Genomic DNA, 15,000 nt, shown 5'->3' with positions numbered 1-15,000 from the left:
GGAATCATGACATGCATAACACTTATACAGTCCAAGATAACCGAAACCTCAAAGGAAAGCTTTTAATACATAACAGAGTCGAGAAAAGGCACAAACTATTTACATTCGAAAACTTTGAATAGATGAGAGAGACCAGCTTCTGAACAACACTGGCATAAGTGTATGAAAACACAAAGTAGAGAACAATTTGAGTTGATCAGTAAAATCAGTGTATTAATTTAAATGTGAAATTTGACTGAAACAAGAACGGCAAGCTTGGAACACAATTCGCTGTTTGATTCTCATAATCCTTATTATAACACTGCTGAGAGGAACATAAACTCTAATCAGGAAAAAAACTGTAAACACAAGGCTGAGTCGAACAAAGGAATAATCTCATGAACGACACAATGACTGTTGAAATAAGGTAAACCACACAGGAAAAAAGCTTTGATCTGAATGCAAGGACTTTAGAGCCTAAGTATGACAACACAAGTCTATCGACCAAATTCATTCCTTCTGAAACTGAAACTTAAAGTTAAATTACGAGACGCCTGGTAGACGGTTTTCCGAGTGGTTGTCTGTTTGCGCAAGGTGTTGCGAGGTTTTCAAGGTGGTGCTGTACAATAATAGCATGCGGCAATGGATGCGTCATTTACATGATAGCGTAGGAAAAGCTAGAGAGGTTTTTGCTGAACATGTAACAACATCAACAATAAGCTTAAATTTTAGCGTCGTAAACTCAGGAAAGATCTTCTGGTGCAATGTAAGCCAGCTCTTACTTTGCATCTCAAAAGATGCGTTCCACTTACTTGTGGCTTAGAATGAAAGCATCGGGGAGAACATTTTAAGAACAAAAGCACAAGATAAAGCTTGTCAAAAATGACGACCGGAATGATTTGTTTTTTCGAACAACTCAAATGACCAAATTCTGCACACTTTTAAAGCTCATTTTGTCAAGGAATGTCACATGAGTCATTCTTTGCATTGATACCAGTCATGTCTATCAGATATAATGCAATAATGACAACGGGTGATGAGCTTTGACTTTATTATGCTAAAGTTCAAGATTGCACAACCTACAATGCTAAAATAAATCCAAAAACAAAGAGAGTGCCAACGTTCCAAAATTCAGAATAAAAAAACCAAGAAAGGTAGGTTGTTGGAACGTTTGTTATTGACAAAACAATACATTCACAAATATATCGACCCAACGGTCTTTCAAGTGCACAGATAAACAATTAATAACGAAAACTTATCTGGCTGATTTTAACTTCATTTTGGATTTCTTCATTTCTTCAATTTGAATGAATCATTCGCTTGCGGCTTCGTGGCAGGCGGAAGAAAAAATCAGCCAGATAAGTTTTCGTTATTAATTGTTTGTCTGTGCACTTGAAAGACCGTTGGGTCGATATATTTGTGAATGTATTGTTTTGTTAATAACAAACGTTCCAACAACCTGCCTCTCTTGTTTTTTGATTTACAATGCTAAAGTTCAAGATTGCCCAACAATGCCCAAAGCTCACTGTGGATTCCATTTTTCAGATGGTTAAACTCATCCTTGGTGGAGTTCCACAGTTTGTTGAAGGTGTTTTTGATGGCGTCGATAGCGTGTTGGAAGGTATCCTTGATGAAGCGTTTCTCCGGGTCCGGGGCAGCGTAGGCCACCACCAGTACAGCCAGCAACACAGCGACAACCTTCATGGCTTGGTGACAGAGAGAAAACGTTCTCTATTCCAATGTTCAATGTTTTAATGCTCGTTTGTTTTTTATTTTAGTTATTCACTTACTTACTACCCGTTATGCCTTGTGGCACAGACACAAACAACCTCCATTCCCGTTTTGTGCCAACTTGTTGAGTGTGCCCGTGCCGTGATTCAGGCTGGTTTTATTTTTACTTCTTAGGTTAGGGGATGGAGAGAACACTTTCTCTAGTCCAATGGGATTTATTTCAATCTTTCCTTTTTTCGTTTTGATTTTCTGTTTTAGTTATTTATTTACTTGCTACCCGTAATACCTTGTGGCGTGCAAAGTAGACACAGAGGACATCCATTCTTGTCTGTTTTGGGCCAACTTGTAGAGTAAACCCTGAACGGGGTTCAGGTGGCTGTTATTTTTTATTTCTAGAGTTCAAACGTTAACTTTCTATTTTATTATTCTTTCGGTTCAAATCATCGGGTAATTGCATGCAAAAAAATCTACAAATCCAAAAATCCAAACAAAAAAAGAAAGCGGAACTTAATGATAACACAACTGTGTGAATAGATGAATAAACATAAAGAGAATAATGATTAAAATCATACGGCCTGTGCCTCAAGCCTCTACATGTGCGTTCTAAATACAGGTGAGCCATTCAATGTATACCCAGCAACAAAAGAAACGCGAAAAAATTCTGCATTGTTCGATTGAAAAAATCTCGAACAATTATAGGATTAACAAACCACAAAAGTTTGATGAAGGCATATTTGACTTAGCTGTTGTGTGATTATTTCGATGCTTCGACTGTTTCAACACACGGGACAAGCAGGTTTCACATTAAACAAATTATGCGCGCTCGCAGCACGTGCAAGTCGAGCAGGAGAAATCTGATGTGTGAGATGTGTTCACGAATGCATTAGCAACCAAAAGAGACCATAGCACGCTTGCTGCCAGTCTCTCCTTTGAAACAGCCAGCATGCCAAGATTGACACCACCAAAACGCCAGGTCGACTTAAAGCTGGGGATGATCCAGAAGCGCTGGCATGACTGTGCTTTAAACGTGAACATGTCAACAGTCTATCACCTTCAGCAATGGTTTGTTGACATTGGAAGCACTGCAGTTATGCAACGCGGTGGAATATTCGCATTACCTCAATAAGACAAGATCGCAAGTTCCTGCCACAACGTCTTCGATATCGATTCAATACAGCCACTGATACTACCAGGAACATCATTGGGAACCACCAGTGTCCGATCAGTGGCCAGACAGCGCGATGAAGACTGACTGAGCGAGACCTCCAAAACTTCTGATCAGCTCGAGGACACGTCCTTCCTCGAAGACATGAAGTGGCGCGCTAGCAGTTGGCCCAGAATCACCAAACTGGAACTTGTGGCAATAACCAAAACATTGTGTTCCCTGATATGATGACCCTTGCTGCATCAATCATGTTAATGAGCTTGCGAGAGTGTGGAGAAAAAGGGGTGAGCGTTATGTTGATGGCTGCATCATTGAATACTATGCGCAGGGTGGACTAAACGAGATGGTATGGGGTATTATTTGCCTCAACCAAACTTTCGGACCTATGCTTTTCCACAAACTTGGTCCTGGTCGGGAAAATGATATCAACTAATGCATCCAGTTCACGAGGCGCCGATGTCAGACAGTCATCAACGCCAGCGGGGGTCATACGCATAATGACTTTCCGGCGGGTTTTCGGTTTCCGAGGACCACAAAGGATGATCCCATACCGAAGTAGAGTGTTATAAGAACATCGCACCTTTATTTCGATTCGTTTCAATGTCAGGTTTTTTAGCTATGCAGTTTTCAAATGTAAAGTAAACTTATTTATAAAGATGATTCGCGTTTCTTTTGTTGCTCGGTATATTTCAAATAATTATTTTTGATTTTATTTTGCGTAAGGTTAAAGTACCCCCCCAAAAATCATTTTATAGTATTGTTTTAAACATATTTCACATTTAGTGTTTAAAAAAAACTCCACTTAATTTCGTTTTGTTAGTGTTCCTGAAAATGGCAGAGAATTCAGAGTACTCACCTAGAGATACAGGCAAGGCAGGACAGATGATGTGGGAAAAATCAACTGTACAGGTTTGAAGAGAAGCTACCGTTTTATACTTTCATTGTCGTGACTTTAATTCTAACGTGTAGAGTGTGTGTGTGTGTGTGTGTGTGTGTGTGTGTGTGTGTGTGTGTGTGTGTGTGTGTGTGTGTATGTGTGTGTGTGTGTGTGTGTGTGTGTGTGTGTGAGTGTGTATGTGTGCGCACGTGCGTATTGTGTGTCTGTAGTCTGTGTTCAAGTACGAGTGAACCGTGCCTGGACGACTTTTTTCTCAGGTCACTAGATTTCTCCTTATCATTCTCTTAAAGGTCCTTGTCTACATTTTTATACCGAAATCGCCATTTGACCATTAAAATGCAGAGTCTATTATCTACAAATATCAACAATACACCCCCTTTCGATCAGGAAAGACGAAGCCAGTGTAGCCGTTTGAAAATTCATTGTAGTATTCCAGCGTAGTACTCATAGTAGGATATCCTTATTTGGAAAATGCCAAGCGCAAAACTCCTCTCAAATCCCGTGCATTTCGTGCGTTTAAATAAAAGCGTGGACAGCGCTCCAGTGTCAAACTGTTGCAGCACTTGTTTGGGCGTGGCTATATGCATAGTGACATAAATTTGATTGGGCAGTATTTTTAGGCAAAGCACATGTTCTCAGCAAACAGAAAACAAAACATTGGAAGCGTGAGTCACGCTACCCAACAATAAAATCTTTTTTTACATATATTTTTTTTTCTATAACTTTTTCCCCCATGGTTCATTCATCATCTGACATAACTTTTTAGCGAAATCTAACCATAAGATTATTGAAAAAAAGCAAAAATGTAGACGACCACCTTTAAGTTTTAAGTCAGCAAAAAGAAACCAAATACTGTGAACTTGTCTACCCGCACAGAAAAAAATATTAGTGCTACCTTTTTATTTTATTCATATACACAGTCGAACATGCCCTCAAGACCACCTCGCCATAACGACCACCTGTTCTCAACGACCACCCGACGAGATTCCCTTTATAATTCATTTTCTATAGCAACCACCTGTATATAACGACATTTTTGTGTGAGTTCCTAGCGTGGTCGTTATATATATAAAATGGTTTGCCTGCATCAGCAACTATTGGATCCGCCATTGTAGGAATATTGTGATTGACTAAAGGTTAAGGAGATTGTAAATATATATATATTGGTTTAGTTTGCTCTTGAGATACAAAATTCGGCATTTCGACCTGAATAAAACACAACAACAGAAAAATTAGTTTTTTTGTACGCGCGTGTCTATTCCTACCTTCTTACCTTCTTTCCGAAGGACAAAGCATTTCAATGAGGGGGTCTGAACAAAACAAAAGGAAGCAAGCGTTTTTAATTTTGTAAACAACAGTAGGTAAGAATTATGCAGAATTGTCTCCCGGTCCATGAGAGATTAAAATGCACCGAAGATAAGTAATGTCATGCACACTGAGGCTGTGTGTGTGTGTGTGTGTGTGTGTGTGTGTGTGTGTGTGTGTGTGTGTGTGTGTGTGTGTGTTTGTGTGTGTGTGTCTGTCTGTGTGTGTGTCTGTTGGTGTGTGTGTCTGTTGGTGTGTACGTTTGTGTATGTGTGTGTATGTATGTTTGTGTATGTGTGTGTGTGTGTGTGTGTGTGTGTGTGTGTGTGTGTGTGTGTGTGTGTGTGTGTATGTTTGTGTATGTATGTGTGGGTGTATGTATGTTTGTGTATGTGTGGGTATGTGGGAGGGGAGTGGGTGGGTGTGTACGTATGTTTGTGTGTGTGTGTTTGTGTGTTTGTGTGTGTGTGTGTGTGTGTTTATGTGTGTGTGTGTGTGTTTGTGTTTATGTGTGTGGCTGTGTGCGTGTGTGGCTGTGTGTGTGTGTGTGTGTGTGTGTATGTGTGTGTGTGTTTGTGTGTGTGGTGTGTTTGTGTGTATGTGTGTGTGTGTGTTTTTGTGTGTGTGTGTATGTGTGTGTGTGTGTGTGTGCGTGTGAGCGTGTGTGTGTGTTTGTGTGTGTTTGTGTGTGTGTGTGTGTGTGTGTGTGTGTTTTAGTGCATTGAATGGGTCAATAGGACTTCTTCAATTTGAAGTGTGTTCATATCGTAAGCTACATTGTAAACGCCCAGTATCGAGCAAACGCCCATCACCTACTTTGAGTCTATCGGAACTGTGTTTAAAGCCTCCCGTAAACCATCAGTGTCTGGTCACATACACTGTCAGGCTTTTACACACAGTGCAAACATCATTTCGTTTAAACACTTACCGCTAGAGAACATCCTAGGTGCCCTCCATAAAGAGCGAGCATTTGTCAAATAATTTATATTTGCGTGGACAGACGGATTTACTTTAAAACAAATCGGAAGCCTCGTTTTGGCGCTAGACCTAACTTTTAATATCTAAATACTAAATTGACAGCTTGTTACACAAACATTCTTAAATCATAAAAGAATTATTTTTTCATCAAGACAAGATTAGTACAATTCGAACTTCTGAAAGTTTGAAAAAAGGGAGCCCGAAAGGAGGTCACGCAAGGTCGTGTTTGCCCAAGCAGACGAATTTTCTGCATATCGCTGGCTTCTTTGAAGCCAACCGCAGCCGATAAGTTTGTGCGACTCGCAGTCGTTTGTTGCATTTTAGATTCAGAGGTACACAATAACGTGCTGTTGCAGATACAACGAGTCGCATTGAAACCACAAACTGACGACTAAATTGTGAGAGAAAAAAAAGGAAAGTGGGTCACACGGGTCCTCGATGGCTCAGCGGTTGAATAAACCACGAAAACTGGTGTGTGGTTTACGCATGCTAAATAGCCATTCAAACGAACTGTGTCATTTAATGCTTGTAAATGCTAGTGCAAGTGTGTTCCATAAGGTTAGAACTACTTATTTTGTGAAAGATTCCATCGTTCTGTAAAACACATGTGAGGCTGAGTGAGGCTTTAAGGTAAGGTACCTTGTAAATCCACCCCCCACAATTGGACCGACGGCGTAAAAAAAAAGTTCGCTTTTTCTTATTGTTTTTGAGTCACTTGAGAAAAAGTGACTCTATGTAATCGGTCAGTGTTAGTCTGTCCGGCCGGCCGTCCGGCCGGCCGTCCGTAGACACCACCTTAACGTTGGACTTTTCTCGGAAACTATCAAAGCGATCGGGCTCATATTTTGTTTAGTCGTGACCTCCAATGACCTCTACACTTTAACGATGGTTTCGTTGACCTTTGACCTTTTTCAAGGTCACAGGTCAGCGTCAAAGGAAAAATTAGACATTTTATATCTTTTCTCGGAAACTATCAAAGCGATCGGGCTCATATTTTGTTTAGTCGTGACCTCCAATGACCTCTACACTTTAACGATGGTTTCGTTGACCTTTGACCTTTTTCAAGGTCACAGGTCAGCGTCAAAGGAAAAATTAGACATTTTATATCTTTGACAAAGTTCATCGGATGTGATTGAAACTTTGTAGGATTATTCTTTACATCAAAGTATTTACATCTGTAGCCTTTTACGAACGTTATCAGAAAAACAAGGGAGATAACTAGCCTTTTCTGTTCGGCAACACACAACTTAACGTTGGGCTTTTCTCGGAAACTATAAAAGTGACCGGGCTCAAATTTTATGTGAACGTGACTCATTGTGTTGTGAATAGCAATTTCTTCCTGTCCATCTGATGCCTCATATAATATTCAGAACTGCGAAAGTGACTCGATCGAGCGTTTGCTCTTCTTGTTGTTTTTTAAATCCGCACGCGATACGGACATATTATGTATGTTTGACATACACCGTACTCGATCCCCTTGATTACTTGTATCAGAGCAAATGAACTGAATACAGATATCAAATGTGACCCTTCACCACGAAATGAGTCGCAAGTCACCTCGCGCGGTTCTGCGCTGGGCTTAATATAAGTCCGGGTCACCTTAGTCACAGGCTTATAACTCAAACAGTTTTTGCTCTTTTCTAAAACGGTTTTCACCACTGGATAGAGCATAAAAAACTCTTTAGGAAAATGTAAAAATATGAAAATCATGCAAAGGTGACATGCGACTCATACCGTCGTGGAGGGTCACAAATTTCATTTTGTGATTTCTGTTTAGACACACGCGATGCTAATGCCAGTTAAACGAAGCAGATCTTGAGCCATCATTTTCAGTTCACATTTGAGATATGTGCATTTGTTCAAAAACCGTGAGGCAAAGGCATTTTTGTGGTTTGTTTCCAGGCACTGGCACACACGAGAACACGTGCGTGTCACAGAGAAATAGGGTAGACATGTTTGCCCAGGAGCATAATTATCCATGTGTTCAAATACCTCTATTTCTTACGCGGAACTGATCCTGCACAGGGTAAAGTACCAAGTAAACGCCCACCCCTTTCTTTCGATCGACATTAGCGCATAAGGGGATCGGACATTTACAAGTTAGCTTACGGTACTTATATCTAAGCCTACATCAGTGAGAGAGCATAACACAATTAACTAAATCCGAAGAAGAAAAACTGCAAATCAAAACGTTTTTTGGTTTACTTCAACAGCATGAAACAATATTTTTCGTGATGTCACACTGAAACGCATTGCAATGTTTGTGAAAGAAGAAGATACAGAAGAATATACTCTTCAAAATAAATTAAGGACCGGTCATGAGGGTTTGACAATTGAAAAATCCCTTTTTTGAATGAACAAAAGGGCGGCGAATCTTGCCCTAGGAACATTTTTGGCAGGTAGATTTCCTGTGTCATGCTAAACAGGCGGTCAAGGTTAGGTTTTCTTTAAAACACACCGTATATTCGGCTGTATCGAGAGCGCGCCGCCACCACGTGTAAACAAAGCGCAAATAAAAAACACCTTTATTTTTTGTTCTATTTGCCTGAAGGCCAGTACACACACACACACACACACACACCCACACACACACACAAACGCGCGCACGCTCCCACACACACTTGCAAGCACACAGGTATACACACACACAAACACACGCACACACACACACACACACACACACACACACACACACACACACACACACACACACACACACACAAACGAGCGCTCGCTCGCACACACACATGCAAGCACACAGGTATACACACACACACACACACACACACACACACACACACACACACACACACACACACACACAAACACAAACACACACACACAAACACACACACACACACACACACACGCACATACACACACACACACACACTCACACACACACACACAATAATCATATCCGGCTTTTCGTGAAAGTTGAGGCGGCACTGTCACGCCCTCATTCTTCGATCAAATTGATTGAAATTTTAGTCAACTAATCTTCGACTCAGTCCGGACTATGGGATTGCATTTCAGCTATCCAGCTTACAAATTGATTAATGAGTTTGGTTATTACAAATCTCAAAACCGTAATTAAAATTAATAATTTAGTAATCGAACCAAAAATGATTTCATCTTATTCTTTAATATTTTCTGAATTCGATATTATGTATATACTCTGAAAATGTACTTACAATTAACAAGAATATGTTAATTAGGCAAAATTAAGATTACAATTTAAATTTGAGTAATCGATCCAACAAATATTTCATCTTATTCTGTATCATTTCCTGAATCCAAAAATATGACGTCTGCCTTGTTTACTCCAAAAATGTGCTTAAAATTAAAGAAAATAGGTACTACGTTGGCATTGCTTCGCGGAGCCGAGCGTGACCCGTCTAGGTCTTCTGCTAGCCAATACTTACTACATTTAGTCTCGGTGATGGCTGGTTTTTAATGTTGATATTTTAGTTTCAACCTGGCATATTGACTAGATGTTTTCATATCGCTTCACGCGACTTGTTTTCTTTTAATCTTTTATTATGTTACCGTCTCTATACCGCCCTGATATGGCCCTTCGTGGTCAGCTGGGCGTTAAGCAAACAAACAAACAAACAAAATACCGTCTCTATTAATTTGTTTCGTGTGCTTTCAATTCTTATCTAGTGTATACGTTTTTCCCCCTTTTTTGTTACATTTAGTCAAGTTTTGACTAAATGTTTTAACATAGAGGGGGAATCGAGACGAGGGTCGTGGGGTAAGTGTGTGTGTGTGTGTATGTGTGTGTGTGTGTGTGTGTGTGTGTGTGTGTGTGTGTGTGTCTGTGTGTGTGTGTCTGTGTGTGTGCGTGTGTGTGTGTGTAGAGCGATTCAGACCAAACTACTGGACCGATCTTTATGAAATTTTACATGAGAGTTTCTGGGAATGATATTCCAGGATGATTTTTTCTTTTTTTCGATAAATACCTTTGATGACGTCATATCCGGCTTTTTGTAACAGTTGAGGCGGCACTGTCACACCCTCATTTTTCAATCAAATTGATTGAAATTTTGGCCAAGCAATCTTCGACAAAGGCCGGATTTCGGTATTGCATTTCGGCTTGGTGGCTTGAAAATTAATCAATGACTTTGGTCATTCAGCTGAGCGACACCGAGCTGTGCACACCTGCTCTCACCCGCTCCAGAACGTAACCAACCGTGACTTACCCTCTGACCGTCTTCCAGCTGCCGTGTGTTGGCTGAAGCGCAAAGAGTCATCACCCGTTTTGCTTCAGTATCTGTGTTTCATGTGGATGTTGGTCCTCTGCATCACTGTGCTGTAGTGTAGTTGTTGTGTTTCTGTGGTGTTTGTGTGATCCTGGAGATATTGCTCTGTGTTTCCTAGATCTCCTGTTCGCCGCGGAACGTAGATAAGACGCTTTTTTGCCTGTTTTTCGTTTTCACGTGGATCTCCTGTTCCTTGTGTTCGTGGTGTTTCCCTCAAAACCTAAACACTGTTTACATGTGCTGTTCTTCAGTGCGCCTGGATTCCGTCTGATTCCCTTGTGCCTGTTTGTGCCTGTTTGTGCATGTTTACGTGGTGTTGTATTCGGGATCTCACGGAGTGGAACAACACATTGAAGTTAAAGTCAGTAAGCCAATCTAGAACCTTTCTATCCTCTCTCTGACCTCATAGTCTTCCGTTTTGTGTGTGTTTGAGTGTTTGTTTTTCGTCCCCGAAGCCGTGCCCGTGTGGTCAGGCCTAACTCCTTTTGTTGTTGTTTGTTGTAGTTATTGCTTGATTTACTCATTTAGTCCCGTATTCTTTATTAGACTTCCCTTTATTTCGTTTATTTTGTCATTTGTTTTGTTATTTTGTTTTCTCATTTTCTGGTCTAACATTTATGTGTATATGTTTTTCCTCATGCCTATCTCCGCTTTGTAACTTGTGTTTAGGTCAGAAGAAGGGGGTGTGACGAACCCAACTCTTGTCTATTGTTCTCTTTAGTTCCGCTTTACTAGGCGCATGGCTGACGCGGGTCCTCCCGCATCATCTTCTCCTCCCGGAGGGATGGTGGTTACGCAACCGGATGTTCCCGAACCAGACGCTTCTGGCGAGGGAACAAAAGGTAGTGGGTTTGGCAATCTCCCACAGAGTAGCAATCCGTTTCCGGCGCCTCCAGCACGTAGCGCAGACCCCACGGGGCGCGGCGCGAGCATGCGTAACAAAGCGAACCCCACATCAGACGCCTCTGATAAGGGGAAGAAAACAAAGACCACTGGTGCAGCGCTTCTCATTGAAAGCAACACCCTGAACCGCGGGAGGCTGTCCTCCTTACCAAACTTAGACAAAGGATACCCACAAGGGTATTTTTATTCCCCAATTAACCACTCACGCTCACCCTGCAAGCGTCCACGTACTGAGAGCGTCTGCTCAGATCAGCCTCATTGTCAGTCTGACTCTACCTCAGAGACAACGGACAATGAGGTGTTTCACACAGCCCGCAAACGCAAAAACCGCTCGCATAAACAAAAGACAGCCGAACCGGAACTGTCGGTCAAGACTTCTGCTCAGACAACCGAAGGCGGAAACGCCCAAACCAAAACAAACAGACAAAAGAAAACCCATCAGACTGGAAAGATACTCAAACCAGATCAAACAAAACCAGTGTTCCTCCAATTTCCATGCATCCTTGAGGACCTCAAAACAGGCCCTGCAACCTTCAGTGGCCTCGGTTTGGGAAGAAATAAGCAGATCAAACATGTCGTTGGGGAAGTCCTGCTCATTCGCCCATTACCCCAAAACAAATGGCTGATAGGCTGCCACGGCTCAAAACAACAACAACAGCTCGCAAACATGAAAAATCTAAACGGCATTCCAATTAAATGTTCCATCCCCGTCCCAACCACAGAAGGAGTGATCAAAGGTGTTGATCGGTCACACACCAACGATGACATGGTACACATGGAGTTCGTCACCGTCACAGCTGATGGGGGTCAGGCTGGGTTGGTAAAGGTTGCCCGGCGCCTTACCAACAAGGATGGCTCCTCTTCATCGGCAGTAAGGCTGACCTTCCTGACGGCCGTGTTGCCTGACACAGTCCGCCTAGAGAACCAGGAGTTCCGCGTCACTCCTTTTGTGGCTCCTGTGAGGCGCTGTGTCAAGTGCAACCGGTTCGGGCATTCGAAAGACCAGTGCCGATCCAAAGCCCACGTCTGTCCCAGATGTGGGTCTAAGGACGGCCACCCTGTCAGCTCTTGTACTAACCCCAAACACTGCATTAACTGTCTCGGGGATCACTCGGCGGCATACCTAGGGTGCCCCGAGTACAAACTCAGACAACGGGCAAACAAAATCAGGGCATGCTCTTACATCCCTTTCTCAGAAGCTTTGAGAAGAGCCAAAAACGAACTTCACACAGAAAATGAAACTAAACTGATGGCCAAGCATGCCGAAACTGACCTTCCTATGGCTGGCCAATCAAAATTCTGGTCAAATGCAACCCTTTTGGTTGTAAAATCGAATTGTAAAGCCATATACACACTGCAGATTAACGGTGGTATGTACCGGGCCAGCAACATTTCTGACGGGCTAGTGATTTTCTTGAAGTGATTCGTCCAGCTGGCGAGTTACAATTTTGAGATTTGGCCATCCCTGGACACTTAATTCGACTCATGGTCATAAAAATGTCGTCTTTAACATACAACTTACAGACAGCATTCACGATGTTGCTGCGAAACTGGGAAGTCATCTCCATAACGGAGTGACCGTCAGTTCATGCACCGCCATTTGTGAGGCCGGCGCAATCGCCATCTTGGAGGCGGCCGCAATCGCCGGGGCTGCCATCTGCCCTCCCCTGTGTGACTAGTAAGTATACAACGACGACGACGACGACGACGATGATGATGTTGATGATGATGATGATGATGATGATGACGATGATGTGTGTGTGTGTGTGTGTGTGTGTGTGTGTGTGTGTGTGTGTGTGTGTGGGTGTTTGTGTGTGTGTTTTGTTTCTTCTTTTGTTTGTTTTTTTGGTTCCCTCTATTTAGATCTCTCTCTCTCTCTCTCTCTGTCTGTCTCTGTCTGTCTCTCTCTCTGTCTCTCTCTCTGTCTGTCTCTCTCTGTCTCTGTCTCTCTCTCTCTCTCTCTCTGTCTCTCTCCCTCTCTCTCTCTCTAATAATATGCTTCCACAAGCACACTAATGTTTGTTATACTTTTCCCTACATGATTGTGTTTTATTTGATTTCTTTTTTTATTCTTCATACTTGTTCTTCGTTTCATGTGTGTATTATAGTAGGGACTAGCTGTAAGAAAGGACCATATGGACCTAATGCTATCATCCCTCGGTAATAAAGTTTTCGAGTCCGAGTTCGAGTTCGAGTTCTCTCTCGCCCCTCCCCCTTCTCTCTCTTTTTCTCTCTCTGTTGATCTCGCTCTCTCTGCATACGTGTTCGTGAGTGCGTGTATTTGCATGTTTGCAATTCTGTGACTGTGTTGGATATTTGTGTTTAAATATATTTCTCTGTTCTCCTTTTTTCTTGTCTATTTGTTAGACTGACGAAATTCTTCCTTTTAGTCAGTTTAAATACCACGGTATTAAAATTTAATTTTGAATTCAATTTTCCTTTTTTTCCAGCGTTCTCGCGCATGCACAGACCTACATTACCAATCACGGCAAATGAACAGTAGGCGTACCAATGAGTGGTTTCAACAGAGAATGAAAACACTGAAATAAAAGCAACGGAATCTAAATTAAATATCTGTTGAATAACTGCTTGTAATTGCATGCCTTTCGAAATTGTTGTCCGAAAGCGTGGTACGAGAACGGATGTCTTGTTTGCGTTGTGTGTGTGTGTGTGTGTGAATACGAATACGAATAAACTTTATTGTCATGAAACGTAGTGTTTATAAGACACGGGAAGATAAATAACCAAATGATTACATTGTTTCTTTTTTTTTGAAGCAATTATATACAAATTCTCCCAATTTAGTTTGTACTTTGTCTACTTGCAAAAGTTGACTTGGTACATCATATGAATATATAGGTAGATTAATTTCACTCATGAAAGATTTTCGTAATTGGTTGTTTTCTATGCTGTGATGATGTGTGTGTGTGTGTGTGTGTGTGTGTGTGTGTGTGTGTGTGTGTGTGTGTGTGTGTGTGTGTGTGCGCGTATCTTTGTCTCTCTCTGTCTCTTTCTATGTCTTTCTCTCTCATTCTCTATCTCTTTCTCTCATCTCTCTGTCTGCCTCTCTCTCTCTCTCTCTCTTTCTCTCTCTCTCTCTCTCTCTCTCTGGTGTGTGCATGTGTTTGTGATTGGTTTGTGTGTGTGTGCGTGGTTTGTGTGTGTGAGTGTGTGTCTCTGTGTGTGTGTGTGTGTGTGTGTGTGTGTGTATGTATGTGTGTGTGTGTGTGTGTGTGTGTGTGTGTGTGTGTGTGTGTGTGTGTGTGTGTGTGCGCGTATCTTTGTCTCTCTCTGTCTCTCTCTCTGTCTTTCTCTCTCATTCTCTATCTCTTTCTCTCATCTCTCTGTCTGCCTCTCTCTCTCTCTCTCTCTCTCTCTCTCTCTCTCTCTCTCTCTCTCTCTCTCTCTCTCTCCCTCTTTCAGAACCTTATTATAAAAATGTGCAAGTATTACCATTTCAAAAAAGATTAATGTATAATAAAGGTGTTATAATGCATAAAGTGATGTCAGGATATGCACCGGAGACATTACGTGATAATTTTATTTTGAACTATAACAGACTAAAAATCATAACACCGACTCCACGTATTGACCTTTTCAAATCAAGCCTTCTATATTCAGGTGCGGTCCTATGGAACTCACTGCCTATTTTTCTTAAGCATAAAACAAACACAGACAGCTTCAAAAAAAAGTATATGTCGCACATAATGCAACTAAACATGTGCTGACCCAATAAACATGCCAGAACTGGGCCATTGCTGGCTTTTTGCTGGCAA

General features: G+C 41.7%; 1 protein-coding gene and 2 long non-coding RNA genes across 4 annotated transcripts in view; 2 read left to right on the top strand and 1 right to left on the bottom strand.

The window, feature by feature from the left end:
* The window catches only part of LOC138982274 (conotoxin Cl14.12-like), a 6,082-nt gene extending 2,244 nt beyond the window's left edge, over positions 1 to 3,838 (bottom strand). For both annotated transcript variants that reach the window (XM_070355517.1, XM_070355518.1), the window contains exons 1-2: positions 3,732 to 3,838; positions 1,506 to 1,685 (exon numbers count right to left, since the gene is read on the bottom strand). In XM_070355517.1, the coding sequence (XP_070211618.1) occupies positions 1,506 to 1,683 (178 nt within the window). In that variant the 5' untranslated portion in view covers positions 1,684 to 1,685; positions 3,732 to 3,838. The remainder of the gene's footprint in view (positions 1 to 1,505; positions 1,686 to 3,731) is intronic.
* Positions 3,839 to 12,511: 8,673 nt separating this feature from the next.
* Positions 12,512 to 13,814, top strand: LOC138982273 (uncharacterized). The gene is made up of 2 exons (XR_011460821.1): positions 12,512 to 12,902; positions 13,675 to 13,814. It is a non-coding gene; the product is annotated as an uncharacterized lncRNA (long non-coding RNA).
* A 1,141-nt stretch (positions 13,815 to 14,955) lies between these two features.
* Positions 14,956 to 15,000, top strand: part of LOC138983335 (uncharacterized) — a 1,764-nt gene continuing 1,719 nt past the window's right edge. Inside the window, exon 1 of the long non-coding RNA XR_011461085.1 lies at positions 14,956 to 15,000. This exon is cut by the window's right edge and continues 503 nt beyond it. This is a non-coding gene — a long non-coding RNA (uncharacterized lncRNA).

This window comes from Littorina saxatilis, linkage group LG12 (genome assembly GCF_037325665.1).
Source record: "Littorina saxatilis isolate snail1 linkage group LG12, US_GU_Lsax_2.0, whole genome shotgun sequence".
In the NCBI taxonomy this organism is placed as follows: domain Eukaryota; kingdom Metazoa; phylum Mollusca; class Gastropoda; order Littorinimorpha; family Littorinidae; genus Littorina; species Littorina saxatilis.
Note: the sequence above shows the minus strand (reverse complement) of the source record. Positions and strands in the feature narration are given on the sequence as shown.